This window comes from Ursus maritimus, unplaced genomic scaffold (genome assembly GCF_017311325.1).
Source record: "Ursus maritimus isolate PB19 unplaced genomic scaffold, ASM1731132v1 scaffold_33, whole genome shotgun sequence".
NCBI classification, from domain to species: Eukaryota; Metazoa; Chordata; class Mammalia; order Carnivora; family Ursidae; genus Ursus; species Ursus maritimus.
This window is the reverse complement of record NW_024425897.1, coordinates 20602920-20622073: the sequence shown is the minus strand read 5'-3', so window position 1 is coordinate 20622073 and position 19154 is coordinate 20602920. Positions and strand designations below refer to the sequence as shown.

Genomic DNA, 19154 nt, shown 5'->3' with positions numbered 1-19154 from the left:
GTGACACCATGGGACGCAAGTATTATAGTTAACATTATACGGTACTAATATATGAATAATCTATAGCACAGTGTGGATCAGAATTCATGGTTTCTCAGATTCCTTATTTAGCTTGAAGGAACAAGGATTTCTGTCCAACTGGGTGGATGATACCATTTTTACAGATGATCAGTTAATCAATGGATGCAGTAACTTGGGGAGAGCAGGGACTTGGGAAATGCTGGCTGGTTACCTGAACCTCAGACCCTATCTTGATGGTCTCTTTGAAGCCTCCAAGGGCACACAGTGCGGCGACGGCCTGGCGGGCGATTCTCTGAAGTTTGGCGAGTTTCCTGCCACTACTGCTGCCATTTTCCAGAATGCTCTCTGCATATTTCCCCAACTGTGGAATGTACATCAGTGCACGAGACAGAACCTAAATATAAGAAGCAGCCATGTAATAGGAGTTAAAGCTTTGGTCATTTTCGATATTAAGAGTGACGAAGTGTCCAGAACAGTGGCTGGCTCCCGTGTACTGAAGGAACTCTGGTTACGGGAGGGATGAAATTACCCTCAGGTATGACCACTGACATCTTGCCATATTCCCCTTATGTGATTAGACAGGGCTGGAAACACGCCACCTCAGAATGTGGGAGAATCAAACACCGTGTTAACGAAGCCCCTAAATTAGAACAAAAATTTACCTGAAGGAAAACCGTCACAGCTTACTGCCTACAGCTCAACACCCCGTAAGACATTCACTTGAAAAACGACTGTGGGCAAACAGGAATTGATTACAGGTCCCTAGTTTTCAGGAAACTTGACTACTCTTTGTAATGATGAATTCCTGATAGAGCACTCACGGAGTATGTATCACAGAGGCCTCCCTAGGACGTAGTAAATACACTTCACAAATCCAGAAAACCAAGGCTGCATGATTCCCTAATGTCGGTATCAACTGAACAGAAGCAAGAAGGAGAAACAAGGAGTGCCATTCCTTCCCTGAGAACACGGTCCCGTCTTCTGCAAAATCAGAACTGGCAGTGACAGGAGATATAGGAGAAACGACTAAACCAAAGCAAATTTGAGGGGGAAAACCACTAACAAGTCTATCTGGCCAATTCGGGAAATCTCTCTTACTAGAGTACGACCCTTGCTAGGCAGGAGAACACAAACTTCCTCCTCGCGTCTTCAGCTAAGCAGTGACACTGAGCTAACCTTTTCTGCCGTCGTGGTCCATATTTGAGCAGCATTTGACTCGGGTGCCATCAGCAAGCTATGAAGCAAGGCGATCACTTCTGCAGCCATGCTGTTCGCCACGTGCCCACTGATGAAGGGTCGGACAGGGTCAGTCCTGCAAGTGTCAACAGGGAAAGTGTCAATGCCCAGTGATGGTTAAGAATGCAGAGAAGTGGCTTTTAGGGTTATCATCAGATGGAAAATTTTTCTAATGATATAAGAAAAAGAGAAGCTAAATTAAATCACTTCTCTCCTACTCTTTCTATTAACTGAAGGATCCTCTGAAACAACAGACCTCAAACCCGAACCGCATAAGCCCTCAGGATCGAGGGACGATGCTACGCCACACCTACGCCTGCAAACACAGAACAGCCCGCAAGCCTCCTGCACGCGACACTCATCCCTCCCATCGCCTCCCAGAGAAGTTCACGGGTACAGCTGCGCTGGGCTGGAAGAAGTAACGGCAGCAAGACGTGAGTGCACTAACACTCAAAAAAGCCGTAGCTGGTGTTCCTGGTAGTGGCCTTCCTCAGCAAAGCCCACCCTCTGGCTACAGATGCCCCCTCGGCCAGGAGCGCCTCCCTCTTCACCCGCCGGCACCTCAGATGGTATTTGAAGCCCTCAGTCCGCATCTCCAGCAGGTCACGGGGATGATATACAATTAAAGCCCTAAGAACAAGTCCGTTACAAAGTAGGTCTGAGAAAAGTGTGACAGGGAAAGACTACCTGGCGAGCTCAGAGTTCCTCTCTCGGCAAATGGAGGTCTGGGCGGTTTTCTTTTTGTCACCTGTGGACAGCCCACTCACAGTCTCTGCGTTGACAGACTCTACAGGTGGCCCGACGCTCACGATGAGGCCTGACTGGGCCCACTTGGTTGCTTTCCGAAGAGCGGCTGCAGCCTCTTCTGTGATCACCTCACAGCAGCCGCCCTGGAGGGAAGTTGGAGACCGTCACCATGCTCCGCTTCCTCACTTCTAAAGCCCGCTTCCCTGCCACCAAAGCAACCCAGGCTCACTTCTCAATACTCACATGTTAGCATGCTAGATGTAGAAAGTTAATTTCCCATCAACATCCATGTTCCCACCCAGTCGCATGTGATTGTTAGTCCTCTGGATTTGTTTCCATGCAAATTCTGGCATACATAATCATGGCTCACACCACACACAGGTTTTCTATTTAATTTTTATCAAACTATCATGTGTTTTGATATTGGTATATACTGATCTACCGGGATCTTTTTATGGTTGTATGGTATTTCACTGTATGCATGTAATTTAAATTTTCATTTAATTTCTATTTTGTTTTTTATAAATAAAACTGTGAAGAGCACGGCTGTCTCTGGACACTTGAGAATGCCTGTTTACCCTGACCTTGACAATAATGGCTATTATCAATTTTCTTTGTCTGACAGGTGAAAAATGATACATTACTATTTTTATTCCTTATTGTGTAATTTGTAAACATGGGCATATTTCTGTATTTTTTATGGGCTACGTGTCTTTATTTCTTTTTATCTATTGTTTTTTTAATCTTTCACATATAATCACTTTTAAAGTATTATTTTTTAAGAGAGAGAAAGAGAGAGTGCGCCCACACGTGCGTGGAGTGGGGAGGGGCAGAGAGGGAGAGACAGAATCTTAAGCATGTTCTGCACCTACTGCGGAGCCAGATGCAGGGCTCGATCTCACAACCCTGAAATAGGACCTGAGCTGAAATCAAGAGTCAGATGTTTAACCAACTGAGCCACCTCAGGCACCCCTCACTTTTAAAGCATTATTAGGCTGCAAAACTTTCTTAACAGAGCTAAAAGAAAACTTCAAGGTCAAAACCAAGAATTCTCTTTTACATTTTAACATTAATGGCCCATTGATTCTGACTAGTTCTCTTGAAAATGGCTTCTCTTAAGCCACTGACTTCAATTTCTCACCCTGCCTCCTTGTAGGAACTTTTTTTTTTCTTAAAAATGTCTCTGCAAACCTAAAGTATGGTAAACGTCCCTCAATCATGGCTCTTATCAGAGCAGGTGTCTCCATATTAGGGTTACCTTGGTCATGTCTCGATCCATTTTCACGACTTTCTCCATGTTGGCACCAGTACCAAGTCTGAAGGGCCGTCCTTCTGAACTACTACAAGGGAAAGCAGAGAGAGGTGACAATCTTACAGGCAAGGTCAAAGTGGGGCTGCAGGCTGTGAAGCAACCTACTACTGGCCAGGCCAGCATCATATGCAACAACAGGATTTTAAAATCCACAGTAGATTCAATTTTTCAAAAAAGGAAATGATTTATTATTGCTTCATTATAGCACTTTTAGGAACCAAACACCAGCTGATTTTTACAGTTGTAACGATAATTTAAAGCCTACATGAAAATGACGTACGAACTAAAAAGCTGAACAAGATCGAGAACCTGAGCCTACAATACAGGGCAGGCTGGGCACCTGGGAGGCACTCAGTAATTGATCTAAATCCCAAAGTGAGGGGACTTTAACAACAGCGAGGGCTGGATGCCTTGGTGTGAATGACTGCATCTGATAATTCAGCTTCCTCTTCCTCTTAAACCCAGCTCTCCAAAAACTCCGTCACCAAATTTGCACTGTGAAGTTCCACAATGCCCACAGATGCTTCTTGGTGATTTCTGCATCTAGCACTGACCTGCCTGACCCCGCTTAGTTTATGCTAGTGGCCCATTAGGGCTTTCGGTTGCCATGATGGCAGACAAGGGACCAATTATGAGGATGACACCATCATCACATCATTTATTTGAAGAAAGAAGTCTTCCCCTGAGACATACACGCATGTCCTAAGTTCCCTCATGTTCTGTGGCAGGACTTCCCGTCGTCCTCACTCCCACTAACAGGGCCCCGTGGGTTTGTAATCTTTGGACAGTAAGTATATTTTTGCTTCCTTATTGGGCAATCATACCATTCATACTTCCATGAATTAAAGCTTTAAAAAAGTTTCTCTTATCCCTCCACCTCGCAGTCAATGGTATCCTTAAATTTACCAATGGCTGAAGGCTGCCAAGGACTAAAACCAGACTGCATTATTCCTTCTCGAAGCCCAAATCACACTGTAGACTCTCCATTGAGCACAAACAATACATTCCAACAGGGCTTTCGCTCTCTGTTGGGTTTGAAGAGACAGTACCGAGTTGTGGATAAGAGCTTGGGCTCTGTGGTCAGAGGCCTGCGTCTGTGGTTCAGCTCTGCCTCAGTTTCTCCACTGTAACAACAGGGATGACAGTGATTACCTCTTAGGGTTGTCAAGAGGGCTGAGACAGTTGATGTATGTAAGGGGCTTACTGAGCACAGTGCCTGGGACACGGTCAGTGCCTGATGGCATGTGGCTATTACAATCAGCAGTCACCTTAGCAGCGGCTGGAGAACCTCATGAGATGACTGGTCTTCCCGCTTGTGAATAAAGATAGACAGCTTGCCATCCACTGCTTCACTCTCTTCTCCAGGATCTTTATCGCCTTTTAAGGAATTCTTGGGACTGGTTTTTGTCAATGTAGTGTCAGGTTCGGAAGCAGTTGGAGAAAGAACTGTCTGACATCCTTTAAAAGCAAACAGAACAGTTACAGTGTTATCTGTGCAGCTCCCTTGCACAGGGAAAACTCTAGTTTTGGAGTCTCTCTCCCGCCCTCTCCCATCTCCCTCTCTTCTCATCGCAGGAGGCATAACAGCAGAGCCACCAAAAATGGAAAGCCCACTCTGGCCGTCCCTAGGAAATGGGCACTCAGTGCCATTCTCTGACCAGCTGCTCACCTGGGACCACGTAATCTGCCAGCTTTGCTAAGAGCAATGAGGCGATCTTGGATGCTGGGTCGCTGGGATCCTCCTGTTCGCTGTTTAGGGAGGGAACAGAGTAGCTCCATGGCGGGAGCTCCACGTTTCCACAATCTTCTACGCTCATCAGCGGGAGCGCTGCCCGGCACAGCTGAAGAATGATAAGGACCAGCTTTGGAGACGGGCGCTGATCAAGCAGCAGGGATAGGAGTTTGGACACACAAGCTGGCTGGCTCAGGATGGCTTTACCTATATGACTCCTGAAAAAGAAGGAAGAAAAGGTACACAAGGCAGGGCATATGGGTGTCTAGAAATTCAGAAGCAAGAGTTCCCTAAATGAGGATGAACTGATTCACGAGGACGATACAGAGTTAGTACTACGTTTTTATGAAGGAAAACTAAGGTTTTTGGTAAATATCTAATGAAAGCTCACAACTGACCAATCAATACTACTTAAAAAGAAAGACTGAGTATTTTCTGATCCCTGATGAAATTTACTGAACTGCGATGCTATAGTTCGGCATGGTTCACGGAGCGCTACAACCTCATGACCCAAACTAGGAAGACTCCCCTGTAGTCTTTTATTCCTTTTTGAATAGTGCTTCAAGACCAAAGAGCTCACATAGCGTTGTGCAGGCCTCAGCAGTCTGGGAGCTGCCACAGCTGACCCTGCAGCATCTCACTGAGAAGAAAATGTCCAGCACAAGCCGAAGAACAAGTAGCCTTATGTGGACAAGAGGGTGTGGGCCTCACGGCTCACGCGGGATGGTACGGTATCACACCTCCACAGACCGTCTCTCCTTTTTTAAGACACAGCATGAGGACATGAGTCAACTGCAGGTCTTGACTGATTATCTCGCTATAATGAAGGTAAAGATTTTGGGTTACTCGATGCAACTGCCTCGACTTGGAAGGCTAGCAGCGATTACCGCCGAAGTACTAAAGCAAATGGTACCGTTTCATCACGTAGAGATTCACCTAAATGCCCTCGCATTTTGGAACTACTACTTTCCAACGATTTTATTCTCCACTGTTCTTGAAGCAGAAGCATGTCAGAATGGCCTTGTAATTTAGAGGTTTCAAAAGACAATCACCACCCAAGGGAACCCTAATCATCCAAGAGGAAAGCCACCCTTTCCCACAGCTCCGGCTGGGCCTTCCATACCTTGAGAGATCATTGAGAAGACTGAGGACATCCTGGAGGGCGTCATTCCCAGCGGCCTGGTTGCCGCAGCACTCAGTTGCGCGGGCAAGGTGGTTGGTGAGAAGGCTGGACACCTGACGGGCCAGACCCGAGTGCACCGCCTCTGTGGAACCTCCTTCAGAGTTAAAGGAAAGGAAAGGAAAGAAAGAAAAAGCGAGGTGAGAACCCAAAGAAGCCCTGGGGAGCCTACAGGTGTGGCGGGTCCTCCCTCTCAGCCTCCCTACATTAAGCCCTTCTCTTGCCCGATTTTTCTTTAACCTGCTCAGTATTTCATTAGCTATCCAATTAGGGTGTCCTCGTTAGAGAATATCTGCACATAAGGAAGGGTAACGATTCAATGTTGGGGAAAGACATTATTCTTCATAGAAACTGAATACAATTCATACAAAACAAGGAACATACTTCGATTAACAGGGAAGAGCCACCATTTTTTTTTCTACTGTGATGAAAACATCTTTATTTTTAACTCATACCCTCTCTCTCCTCAAACATAATTAAAGACCTTTTGAGATCTTTCCATTTTCACTGTAGTTCCAGAGGTTCCCCCCTCTCAAGCAGCTCTTGTAAAAAGCCACACAGATCAGTTGTCCTTTCCTGAACTTCCCATGCTCTCTTGGATCCCTGTGCCTACACACCCTTTTTTTCTGCATGGAAATGTTCTTTAACCTGTAAGAACAACTCACATGTCACCTTTCTGGGGAGGCTTTGCCTGATCCCTAGCACAGCTGAGAGGAACCTCTGTGCTCCCCCAGCACTTCGCATGCACCTCAGTTATGGCACTGACCACATCACAAACACTTGCTCATTAGTCTATCTCCCCACTGCACCGTATTTCTCAAGAGGAAGAGCAATGCCTTGTTCATCTTATGCCTGACTCTCAAGACAATAAAACACAGTGAATGAATAAACAGATAAGTAACCAAGCTATATACACAGGCCTGGGATACCATGGAGACATCATCCCTCTACTTTACTTTTTCAACTGGGATGGTAAAATATAGTCAGGAAATAGCACTTGAAAATGCAACTAAACTAGTTCATAGAAATATTTATTTGGAGACTGATAGCAGTGTTGACAAAAAGAACATGAAAGATATCTTCTCGATTTCCTGGCGTACTATACTCTCTCAGGGTGGTTATTGTTCACCACCCCACCCCCAGCTTTATGGAGAGATGACAGACAAATACAAGTTGTATACAAATTAGATTGTAGAATGTGATTTTTGTAAAAGCCGTACGATGTGATTATATATACAGATATGTATATACATTGTGAAATGGTGATTCAACCCCAGAACTTATTCATCTTATAACTGGAAGTTTGACAACCTCTCCCCACTTCCCCCTCCTCCTAAAATTCCTGGCAACCACCATTCTACTCTTGGTTTCTAGGAGCTTGGCTTTTTTAGATTCCACATATAAGGAAATCACTCAGTATTTGTCTTTCTGTGTCTGGCTTATTTCACTTAGCACCACACGCTCTAGGCTAGGCTATTATTTAATGTCATAGAGTAGCCACAGATTTTCAGAGAAGGACGCTAATGAAGAGGCTCTCATGAAATCATTAATTAAACCCATCTGATTATGTAATTTAATATAGCCTTTCTTTCAGCCAGCACAAATAATTAAATAAACACGTCAAGAGAAGAAATCAATGAATTCTAGAATGGAATCCTGCTTCTTACCTTCTTCTTTTTCCCACTCAACACAGCGGTTGGCAAGCACCTGGAAAGCTGCCCAGGCCATGGTGGCCACCTTCTGCTTCTTGGTTTGTTTCTCACTGGAGCTGGACTCCGTCTGACTGCTCAAGCTACACAGCCGATCCATGAGCTGAACCAGGCCACTGCGCACCAGGCACTTCTCTTCACTCCTGGGCCAGGTGCAAAGAGTTACACACAGTAAACGTCACCGACCAGCCCTTGGGTTTAAGATCCAGGTTATCAAAGGGCCATAAAACAAGTCAGCATAGTTCTTCGTCTATTACTTAGGATACTACCACGCATAACTGAACACAGAAATATTTCTCTACAATGAGGATTTCCTTCATAAATAAGGAACTTCAAGTTTTGGGTTGTTCATATAGGATAGCTAAGTAAAAATGGACGGAATCAACTCAAGTTTCCCATCCATAACACAAAAAACTTATAATTTTATTATAAGGGGATTCATAAGGTCATTGAGAAAATAAGTGTATTTGTAAAAAAATTTTGCCAAATATGTTAAAAAAAATTTCCTAGAGATCTTTTACTTTCCTTCAAACCTCTCCATTTTGACAATATAATAGAATCCCTATTGGCCACTTTTGATCATGTAGGAATTCAACAATACGGAACTTACATAGTAACTTTAGGTGTCTGTCAGGAGGTAAGCTCATTTAATCACAGTGATAGTGTCACCAGATAATCAAAGCAAAACACCTCCCAATTTTTAAAAATTAAAACAAATTTTTTTAAAGATTTTCATTTGACAGAGAGAGAGAGAGAGAGCATGAGTGAGCACGAGCAGGAGGGAACGAGCACAAGCTCAGCGGGGAGCCTGACGCAGGGCTCAATCCCAGGACCCCAGGATCATGACCTGAGCCGAAAGCAGATGCTTAACTGACTGAGCCACCCAGGCGCCCCTACCCAATTTTTTTAATTTAAAAATATTTTTATTGAAGCAACTGCACTGCAGTGTAACTTACCCACAATAAAAAGCATTGCCTTCCTTACCTGGTATAAGGTATGGTACACAAAAGTCCGATGCTATTTGCACAGGCGATAGGGTAACGAGCACACAGAGACACAACAGAGGTCATGGTCTCGCCAAAGGCTTCCTGGACCTGCTCCACCATCCCACCACAGGTTAGTTCTTCAATTCTATGAAACAGAACCAAAGTGCACGTTTCTTGAACCATGGCAAGAAGAGTGACAGCATAAGAGCAGGAGTGTTCTTCTGAGAAACCCAAGAGTGTCTAGATGAATCCAGAACTGAAGGGATCTTGGAGATCACCAGTGTTTCCCAGACTGCAGGACCACAGAAGACTACCGGACAGCATTTCTTCAGTTGCCTCAGTGACAATGCCCACACTCTAGAAAAGTCTGGGGAATCCGAGGCTAAGTCAAATCAAGCAGGGCTCCCGACCAGGACAACTTGGAGCCTTACAAGGTTAAAGCCCACAATATCGCTAAGAGCAAGAGAACGGTATGTCCTATGCAGCAGTGAGTTCTGTAAATGCAATTGTACTAATGAGAAAAATCAAGGCCCAAATAGATTAACTAAGTGTCTTTTTCAAGTTCACACTGTGATTATTAGCACAGTATGAGAATCCAATTGATACCAAATAAGACTTTCCCAATGTAAACACACAACTTGGGGTAGATTCTACAGCAATTAATATTAGTTGAAAACTGGAACTATCCGGATCCATAAAGATATGCTACAGAACACTGTTTGTAATAGCAAAAATTACTAAATAAAACCTAAGGTTGAAAAATCAGGATTGAATCTGAATAAAAGGTTCAGGAATACGAGGCAGTGCTATACCACCACTAAAAACATTACAGGAGGTATCCCTCAGGTTAGAATAAAGACAGAACAGATACCCTACAACATTAACAGGTTTTACCTCAAGGTGCTGGATTTACAGGTGATTTTTACTTACACCTTGGGATTTTCTGCATTTTTTCAAATGTTTGACATATGACATTAATAACTGAGGGAAGAAGGAAAAACCCTGCTGCCAGGGTTGTAAAGAAATTGTTCTGCAAGTGAGGTGTGGTGGCCAGTGCTACTCACTGTGCCTCCTGGGCACCCTCGGGTTGGGTGAGCATGTGACCAGCCTGGCCAATGAGCCAGAGCTCTGACAAGGGGACTGACAGCCTTCGAGACGGTGGTCCCCTCCTCTAACCCAGGCTCTCTGGGATTACCATGGGCTGTGGTGCACCTGTGCTGGACATGAGCAGGAACTGAAGTTCTGTTCTGTACACCAGAGATTTTGGAGGGTTTTGTTTCCAAAAAGTAACATGGCCTCTCCTGATTGACACAGAAGTTTTTCAAGATACCTACGTTAGCTCTTAGTTAACACCTTTTCCTCCAGCCACTTCTCTCTGCTTGCTGGCCAGAATTTCTCAAAGAGCTATCAGGAGACACAAGTAGCCCCAGGCAGTTCTAGTCCAGGACTGTAGACAAATGCCTTTTCTATTTCTACCTGAAGATCTTTGAGGCCCAGTAGTGAATAGTATAGAAAAACCTCACAAATAAGTTACAAAACCTTCTTCAAAGTTCATATCTACAATTAGGTTTTTAGAAATTGAGCCAGTAAAAATAAGCACAAAAGGACACAAAAATACAGGCATGAGGATATTGAATACATCACAGCTATTAATGCAAAAGTAAAACAGAAAAAATGAAGGAGAAAAAGAGAAGATGAACCACATGTTCACTAGGAGGGGAGGAGTTAAATAAGACATAGCCATTCATACCTGGAGGTCCATAAAGCTCTTCAAAACTGTAAAGCAGAACTACATGCATTGACATGCAAAGACAGATATATCCAAGATATGCTAAACAAAATTCCCACGGCGGTGTTATATTACAGTATAATATAACCTGAATTCAGAAAAAATCATACACATACACACTTGTGTGTACAAAGAGAATTAAGTAGCCATTTACGTGTGTGTAGCTGACACAAGCAGCTCTTAGTGAACAGGGTGGAATTCAGGAGAGGAAGGGAGTACAGAGACTTCTACTCTCTGCTACATATGCTGACGTTACAAAACTGTGAACACTTTTAAAAAATAAAATATTTTAGGTGAAAACAGTATATACCACTGTCTATGATTTGGCTTCAAGAATCATCTCTGGAACGAACGCCTCTCAACCACTCTGGTCAGGATGGTATGAACTACTAGAAACAACTGACCTGGGTCCTCCCTGAAGGACCATAGTCACTGGACCCACAAGGTGTGTCACGCCCCCGACACGCACTGCAGCCGTCAGCAATTCCCGCATGTGCACCAGTGCCTGCTTGCGAGTATTTCCTCGCCGCCACCTCGTCTGCGCAGCCAAAAGAAAGCTGCTGCTGGACACCTGAAAGGCATAAGAAGGAAGTCCACCTGACTCTTGGTGACTGTCACAGGCCCCCCGCCCCCCCCTGTGCTGTTAGGTGCCATTCCTCTGTAGTCGGCAAAACACGACCTACAGCTTGGTCAGGGTTGGTGCCGATGAAAGCAAACAGCTGCCCCAGCAGGACGCTGTAGGTGGGCTTGTCCCTGCTGTCCTCGATGGCCAACGACTGCAGGAGGGTAAAGGAGCTGCTGCGGTGGCTAGTCACATGGCGCCGCCTGCAGGAAAACAAAACGGTGCTGGATCACAAACAAGAAACTGGCTCAGGCAGTGTGTTCTGATGAATGTATTCAGCTGCATGTGGGAATCCAACCTTGGCCATTAGCCATTTACCTCTGATTTGCTCTAGTAAATTCCAAATCTTCATTACCAATCATTTCCAGGTCAGAAGGAGCCGACATGCTGCGAAGAAAAACAGGCTGCCGCACAGCGTGAGATATCACCTTTGTTTCTGAAGCTGATTTACAAGCTGGAACAGAAAAGAATAAGAAGGTTGGCATACCTGCTGTCTGATCTGGAGGACAGCAACGACAGCTACGCTACCAGTCTAAGAATATCTTCACTTTCTAGGAGAGTTCATCCACCACCAGCTAGCACAGCACACTGACGACTTTTAGGCCCATTTTTTTAAAACCTAGATATTAGGGTTAAAAATTATTTTGGTGTGAAAAACTAAAGTTTTTTTTTAAATTAAATCTGGTTTTAAAAAAAAAAGGCTGCAAGATTCATCTAATTTCATAAACTCTCAACCTTCACCTTAAGCATTCTAAAAAGCCAGAGAGGACCAAGAAAGTCATTTCTGGAATCAAAAATTTCTTAATTCAAATAAATCCAAATCCATTTTCTTTTTTCCAGAGACAGACTTTGTTTCCTCCTTTAATCATAGGTTTATTTAGCTGACTTATTGATATTTGGTGGCACCTTGGCTTTGATCAAGTTGGTGTGAGTAAATACCACACTTGGGCTAAAATCTGACTGCCCCTTCCTTTAGGATAGACTCCTTAACACCACCCAGGGAAATGGTTGTATTATAAAAGAACACTTCAACAGAAGAGGACAAATCTACATATAAAGATCATCTAAGGAAAAAAAAAAAGAGAAGCAGTTATTTTGAATCTTAAGAATGGTCAGGCAGCTTCGGTCTAAAAACATAATTTCTGAAGATGTTATTGCTCAGCAAACTATTGGTTCACCATCTCTGATAGCAAGAGCCTCTTGGAAAGCGTGATCAGCCTTACTGAGTGGTTAAGTCTTTACATTGGACCTTTAACTAACCAAGGCCTCGTGACCAGGGACGTGGTCAGCAGACTATCATGGTATGTGATTATACTGTACGCTCGGCACACTTCTCCCGACATTCTTAGCGAATGGTCCCTTTCACTAGGGTCAGAAACCTGAATCACTCTCCCGTGTGAGGGGAGCCCTGGGCACTCAGCTGGGACGAAAACAAGTTTGCTTGCTTGGCAGTGTCCATCAGGCTATGGGGTTCGATAACGGAGTCTCATGTTTACTCTTCCTGCTCTCTCAAGACAAGAATTAACACTTGCCATTATGGGCTATGCTGGTGTTGGGGATCCAGCTTAAGAAAGAAGATTCGTTGATTTCCCTGAGAAATATCCTTTCGGGCTAACAATTAAAATGTGACCAGGAAAACAGTGAAAATTCATGTTAGAAGGTTCCATATAATTCCTAAAGGGGCAATACAAACTCAGCTTTAAGAGGAAAATATGACACAAGATTCACAATGTTGACTAATTATACATGTTGCTATGAAAATGACGAGCCATAAACTGAAAGTAAGGGGCACCAGATTGTAAAAATAGATGTCACTGGGCTCTCAATAAGGTAGGTGAGGAGGCACCCCAGTTGCTCAGGCGACTCACAAAACACCTCATGAATTCAACGACAAGTCTTCCTTGGCTGGAAAAAGGAAAAGGCAAAATAAAAAAATGCTGACACTTCTTTTCCTCCTTCCTAGGAGAATACAAGAGTGATTTTTCTTTTAGTAGCTGACGTATATTTTATGAACAGAGTGGCGCAGAGCGCCTGCGTGGGGCTGGCTTTGTACCCGGTGTTTCCGCAGGGGTCCCCGAGATGCTTCTGGTGAGGCCGGACTGGGCCGCGATGGTGACGTGCAGCAACAGCTCAGCTCGATTCATTAAACTCTTCACTAACGTCTTCGTTTTAGCCAGTGGGTGCGAGGGTTTCTGAATGAGAGAATTCACTTCTTGTAGGAACTTCTCCCTATAAAGAAAGGCTGATGTGCATTTAGTCGTTCTCAGGTTCACCAAAACCAACGTTTTTTAATTACGAGTAGAGGGAAATTAAGCAAAAGAAGCCTGATAAATGTCGCTCCCCTTCCCCTTTCCCTAGCTGAGAGAGCAGTTATAAATGGACCAATTTTAGTTCCTTTTGCCCAGTTTCGGATGCCTATATGCTAACTTTTGAAGGCCAAAATCAAAATTTCCAAGTTTACAAATGAGTTCCACTCAAATATTTAGTGAATGCATACGATTTTTAAAAATATCTAAGAGACTAGATCTTCACATTTTGTTTTAAGCATCGAGGCAGTAAATTAGCTTTACGCAGTTATTAACATCACTAACCTCAGTGAGAGGACCATGTTTTCAAGATCATTTCCATCAAAGGAGACTTCTTTCATTGAACACAAAAGTTCTAGTTCTTTCATTTTGTTCTAAAGAAGGAAAAATCAAGAAAAGATGGTAGGCAGGATCTGCAAAAAGTGAGTTTTACTGTTCATGTTAAAAGGAACAGAGAATTTCAGGGGAGAAAAAAACACCACCTCTGGTCCATATTTCTATGCCAGAGCACATTTGTAGTTATTCTTTGATATTTTAATGATTACAAATGGCATCGACGACTTTCTGGGGACTTCTTCGGTGTTTATAACTGCCCTTTGTTTCCTAAAGCTTGCAAGCAAAATTTGATAATGATGGTAAAACTATCAATCAGTTAAAAACAACTTAATTGGGGCGCCTGGGTGGCACAGTCGTTAAGCGTCTGCCTTCGGCTCAGGGCGTGATCCCGGCGTTATGGGATCGAGCCCCACATCAGGCTCCTCCGCTATGAGCCTGCTTCTTCCTCTCCCACTCCCCCTGCTTGTGCTCCCTCTCTCACTGGCTGTCTCTATCTCTGTCAAATAAATAAATAAAATCTTTTAAAAAAAACAACTTAATTTATATTTGTATTATTGATATGCTGATCTAATCAATTTTATTTAACCTTTGTAAAGAATGGGTACATCTTGGCATGTGGAAATTTTTAACAGGTACCATTTGGTCTCTACACACACACACACACACACACACACACACACACACACACACACACGATATATACCTTTGCAATGTAAACACCAGTGCCACAGTGATAAATCACCCAACTTGCTCACCTCGTTGAAATGGTAATCGTAGAAGAAAGGCACGTCGTTCTCCAGCTTCCCTTGCATCGCATCATCAACCTCGCTCTGCCATTTCTGCTCCAATTCTGCCACACTCTGACAGACACATTAAAAAATAAAACAATGTGAGAAGAGATATTAAAACAAGCGCAATCTGAAAATTTGGAAATTTTAGTCATGACTTCTTAAAAATTAAGGTCATTTTTTAAACTACATTAAATTTCTAGGAAAGAAATTATTTCCGACAGTGGCGAGAAACCTAAACACATTAGCCTTCGCTTACCTGCAGCTGTCTCTCCATGGCATTGAGTTTCTTGAAGGTCTCTCCCATAATTTTACACAGTAAGTCGTATTCCTCGGCATGTTCTTCTTGATACTGGAAATTTATTAGGGACTGCAGGGCATCGACCAAGTTCAAGTGCTTAATAACACACGATACCACCATTTCCTCCATCACATCTGGCTGAATTACTTCTCTGTGATTATAATAGAAACTAGTCAGGTAGACGCAATGCTCGCAAATTACCAATCCCATATGCAATAGGTTGAAGGGTGTAGGCTTTGATTAAATATATTAAATATTCACCACACCTTCTTTATTGCAATAAAGAGACATGAACATTATGAAGGCTTTCATGTCAAGTTGGCAATAATTTAATATGTTTAACTGACAAAACTGACATCAGCTGATAAAGTGAAAATCAAACTTAAAGAGACTCCATTTTCTTTAATTTTATATTTTGAGCTAGAGTCATATTAAAGCTGGAAGAGGTCTAACAAAAGACTTCAAGGTCTAACAAAAGACTAACAAAAGATCTTCAGCACCATTTATGTGCCAATTAATTTTACACAGTATCATGGCTTGTGGTATTTCATACACAAGGATGTCGCACTGAAAACAAATTGCGTTTCTGTATTTTTCATTTTAAATTTCAACCATTCTTGTATTTTTTTCTCTCTGAAATGGCCAATCATGCTTCAGAAGACAGGGCAGAGGCCACCAAAAAGACTTTAAGCAAGAACACCACAAAGGCATTTGTAAGTGCAGGACCTCACACTCCAGATTAAACGCCCTCACCATCTCTCTCTGGACTAAGGAAACCAAAGTTGAGGACTACGAGTAGACCGTCAAACCATCTGAGAAAAACCTAGAATTTGTCAAACTTTAGCATGCTTCAGAATCCTATGGAGGGGCGCCTAGGTGGCACAGAGGTTGAGCGTCTGCCTTCGGCTCAGGGCGTGATCCCAGCGTTCTGGGATCAAGCCCCACATCAGGCTCTTCCGCTAGGAGCCTGCTTCTTCCTCTCCCACTCCCCCTGCTTGTGTTCCCTCTCTCGCTGGCTGTCTCTATCTCTGTCGAATAAATAAAATCTTAAAAAAAAAAAAAAAAAGAATCCTATGGAAAACTTGTCAAAACCCCAATTACTGGGCAGCATCCTCGGAGGCTCTGATCCAGCAAGTGTGAGATGGAGCCCAAGGGCTAACAAGGGCTCAGGTGGTACTTTTGTTGCTGACTGGGGGCCCACACCTTGAGACCCGATGGCCTGGAATACCACCTGGGGGGACTCCCCAGCGTGGTTAGTATTCATTAAGCAAATGTAAAATTAAAGACTCATTTGCTAGACCAGAAGAAGAAATTTACCCCCTTCCATTGTTTAAGCTTTTTTTTTCCAATGGGAAAAACAGCGCACTATTTAGCAACATACTTTATACTTGGTCTGAATTGAGGTCTAGCACGCCCAGAAATTTCCCTGAGCTTTATCATGATTCCTGGAGGAAGCCTGATCCGGGGCAGGTCAAAGTAGTTTCCAACAGGAGGCACGAGGACATCAGAGGGGTAGGTGAATTCTCTGTCTTCCTCAATGGTCAGTGGCAGTGGAGACGGGCTTGGAGTAAGGGCAGGAGAGATCACGCCATTGGCCTCCACCTGCCACTGGCACCTGAACAGACAGAAAAGAGGCTCCTTTATTTCCTCTTCACCTGGAAAGCTACTTAAAGCTTGCAGATACATCAAATATATGAAGGATCACATCATGTGTTAAGCATGCATCAAACATTCTCCAGAAGCTAAAGGAACATGAGCATTATATGAAACCACATCTTTGGGAATCTACCTCCTCCCCAATTTTATTATGAAAATTTTTAAATATACAGAAAAGTTAAAAGCATCCCATGGGTAATGCCCATATACCCACCGCCTAGATTTTAGAATAAACATTTTGATGGGTTTGCTTTATCACTCATCTACTCATCCTTTTGGGGATCCTTTAATTTAATTATACAATATGTAGAGGAAAGCTTATGCATTCAAGTCTGTAATTTCAAATTTGGTAAAGCAAGGGCCAGAAGGGACTTTGGTGTAATTTTCACCTTCTTTCTTAACGACAATGACACCCATGGGATTGTCAGGTAGTCTGCACAATGAGCTGGGAAATGTACTAAAAGTAGTTTTCCACACGAAGTCCATTTTCCTTTGTGAGCAAAACTAGCCCTATCTGAGCCTTTTACCTTTGTAAAAGTTTGGACCGCAATAGCTCCTGACAGGCTTCTTCTTCTTTGGTAATTTCTGGTCCATTGTACAGGATTCTCAACATGGAACAAGCTAACACAGACAGACCTAAAGCCAGGTCTACCAGAAAGGGCAAGCCTCCCGACACATCCTCCGACGACTCCTACAACGCAGACAGGGGCAAACCACACTGGTCAGTGCGCAGCAGAGCAACTGCGCCTGGGCTGCACAGCACTGCACTGCCCCCAACCACAGGGGTCACAGAGCAGCATCAAGTGTCGTTGCTAAGGGACACAGGGACCGTCCCCAACACCATGAGGAGAAAGATGGTGGCTCAGGGCAATGACCATAGAGTGAAGTCTCAACACAATTCTAGAGAGAGAAGAGCTGATAAGACGCCATACTAGACACAGCACAAATCTCATGCAAGATTCTCTGGATGGATTCCTCTCTGCTGTGCCTATCCAGGTATAAATCGCTGTTTTGTTTTGTCACCTCCATGCCATGCTCGAACCAGGATGTCGTCAATCGCTTACATTGAATTCATTCAACAAATATCTGAGCATATCATTCTAGGTGCTTAAGATACAGCAGAGAAAAAGATTCCTGCCCTCACGGAGCTTTCATTCTAGTAGCCACTTCCACTCTAGAGTGTGTTAGTTTGGTCAAACTCAAGCAATCTCCAAGTCTAAAACAGGCTTTACAAATCAGGCAACTCAAGGGGTTAGAAGAACTCCTACCACTCGCTCCTTTTTTTTTTTTTTTCCAGGAGGGAAAAGAATTTACACAGATTCCTGAGGAAAGTAACTATTTGGCACCGCTAAAAGGAGTAGATTAAACCCATACATAGCATATTCACATGTAATTAAGCAGAGACAGACCTAGACTAGCAAGATGAACCTTTGAGAATAGAATGGAAATCTGACCCCACTACTCTAAAAACCCAGAATCCCAGTGCTTACTTCTATTAGGTGTTCGAGTCTCCTTCGCCCTACGGAAAGATGCTGGAGGCAGATCACCTCTCCAGGCTTTGAAGACGGAGGCCCTAGCAATGGATTCTTTCTGTGCTGTCGAACGGATTTTAGGTCACAGCTAGTTTTATTCCACAAAACTACTACTTATGATAGTCTACGAATGCCAAATGGAAGAGATGGATGAAACTGCAGCTCATATTCTGCCCTGTTTCCAGGGCAAATATGATGTACGTAACCAAGGCACACAGGAGAAAGTACATTATGCCCACAGCAGTGGTTAGATTCAAGTACCTGAGCGCGAACTGTGCAAGCAAAGCCCCACATAGCTTTATCGGGAGTGTTGTGTTCACGGCCACTTCTCATTTCAAAGGAGAAGGTGACTGTATCTCCTTCCACCTTAAAATTTAAGGGGGGGGAAAATACACTTTAAAAACAAGGCACATGATTTTCAAGAGAGCAATGAATTTCAGAGATTTACTTTCAAAAGGATCAAGACAATATTTCACTCCTTTTCTCTATTGCTTGACTCAAATTCCATCCCCTCTCATCTGGACACCAACCTTTCAGGTATCTCTCCTGACCAGGTAGGTTTGGGGACGAGGCATCTGTGAAACAGGCCACAACTGCCCAATAGCAGGATCAGAGTAAAGATTAAATCTTGAGCATAATTTCAATAAATTCCTCAAGACTTTTATTCTTTCCACCCTCCCCCTGTCCACTTCACCACCTCACTTGTGCTGGGAAGGCAGGCAAATGGCCCGTATCTTGAAGAACAGAGAGTGCTGGAAGACCTTGCTCTGTATTATAGAACCAACACGAGTAAGAAACAAAATGTAGGAAATGAAAGAACAATTACAAGTGTCGTGCTGATGTGGATTTGGACCCCTCCGACTATACGCCTGGACACAACTTGCGGTCTGTGGCTGAATTA

The 19154-nt window shown here is 43.6% G+C and overlaps 1 protein-coding gene across 2 annotated transcripts in view; it reads right to left on the bottom strand.

Moving 5' to 3' along the window:
- Positions 1–19154, bottom strand: part of HECTD4 (HECT domain E3 ubiquitin protein ligase 4) — a 177053-nt gene that overhangs the window by 57792 nt on the left and 100107 nt on the right. The window contains exons 23-41 of one of the 2 annotated variants that reach the window (XM_040619910.1): positions 18515–18647; positions 17249–17412; positions 16447–16680; positions 15024–15216; positions 14732–14836; positions 13926–14014; positions 13388–13563; positions 11653–11788; positions 11396–11537; positions 11117–11283; positions 8922–9068; positions 7896–8080; positions 6172–6325; positions 4986–5266; positions 4585–4774; positions 3263–3344; positions 1945–2147; positions 1198–1333; positions 233–415 (exon numbers count right to left, since the gene is read on the bottom strand). In XM_040619910.1, coding sequence (XP_040475844.1) covers positions 233–415; positions 1198–1333; positions 1945–2147; positions 3263–3344; positions 4585–4774; positions 4986–5266; positions 6172–6325; positions 7896–8080; positions 8922–9068; positions 11117–11283; positions 11396–11537; positions 11653–11788; positions 13388–13563; positions 13926–14014; positions 14732–14836; positions 15024–15216; positions 16447–16680; positions 17249–17412; positions 18515–18647 — 3100 coding nt within the window. The remainder of the gene's footprint in view (positions 1–232; positions 416–1197; positions 1334–1944; positions 2148–3262; positions 3345–4584; positions 4775–4985; positions 5267–6171; positions 6326–7895; positions 8081–8921; positions 9069–11116; positions 11284–11395; positions 11538–11652; positions 11789–13387; positions 13564–13925; positions 14015–14731; positions 14837–15023; positions 15217–16446; positions 16681–17248; positions 17413–18514; positions 18648–19154) is intronic. The other variant, XM_040619909.1, reaches the window with a different exon arrangement.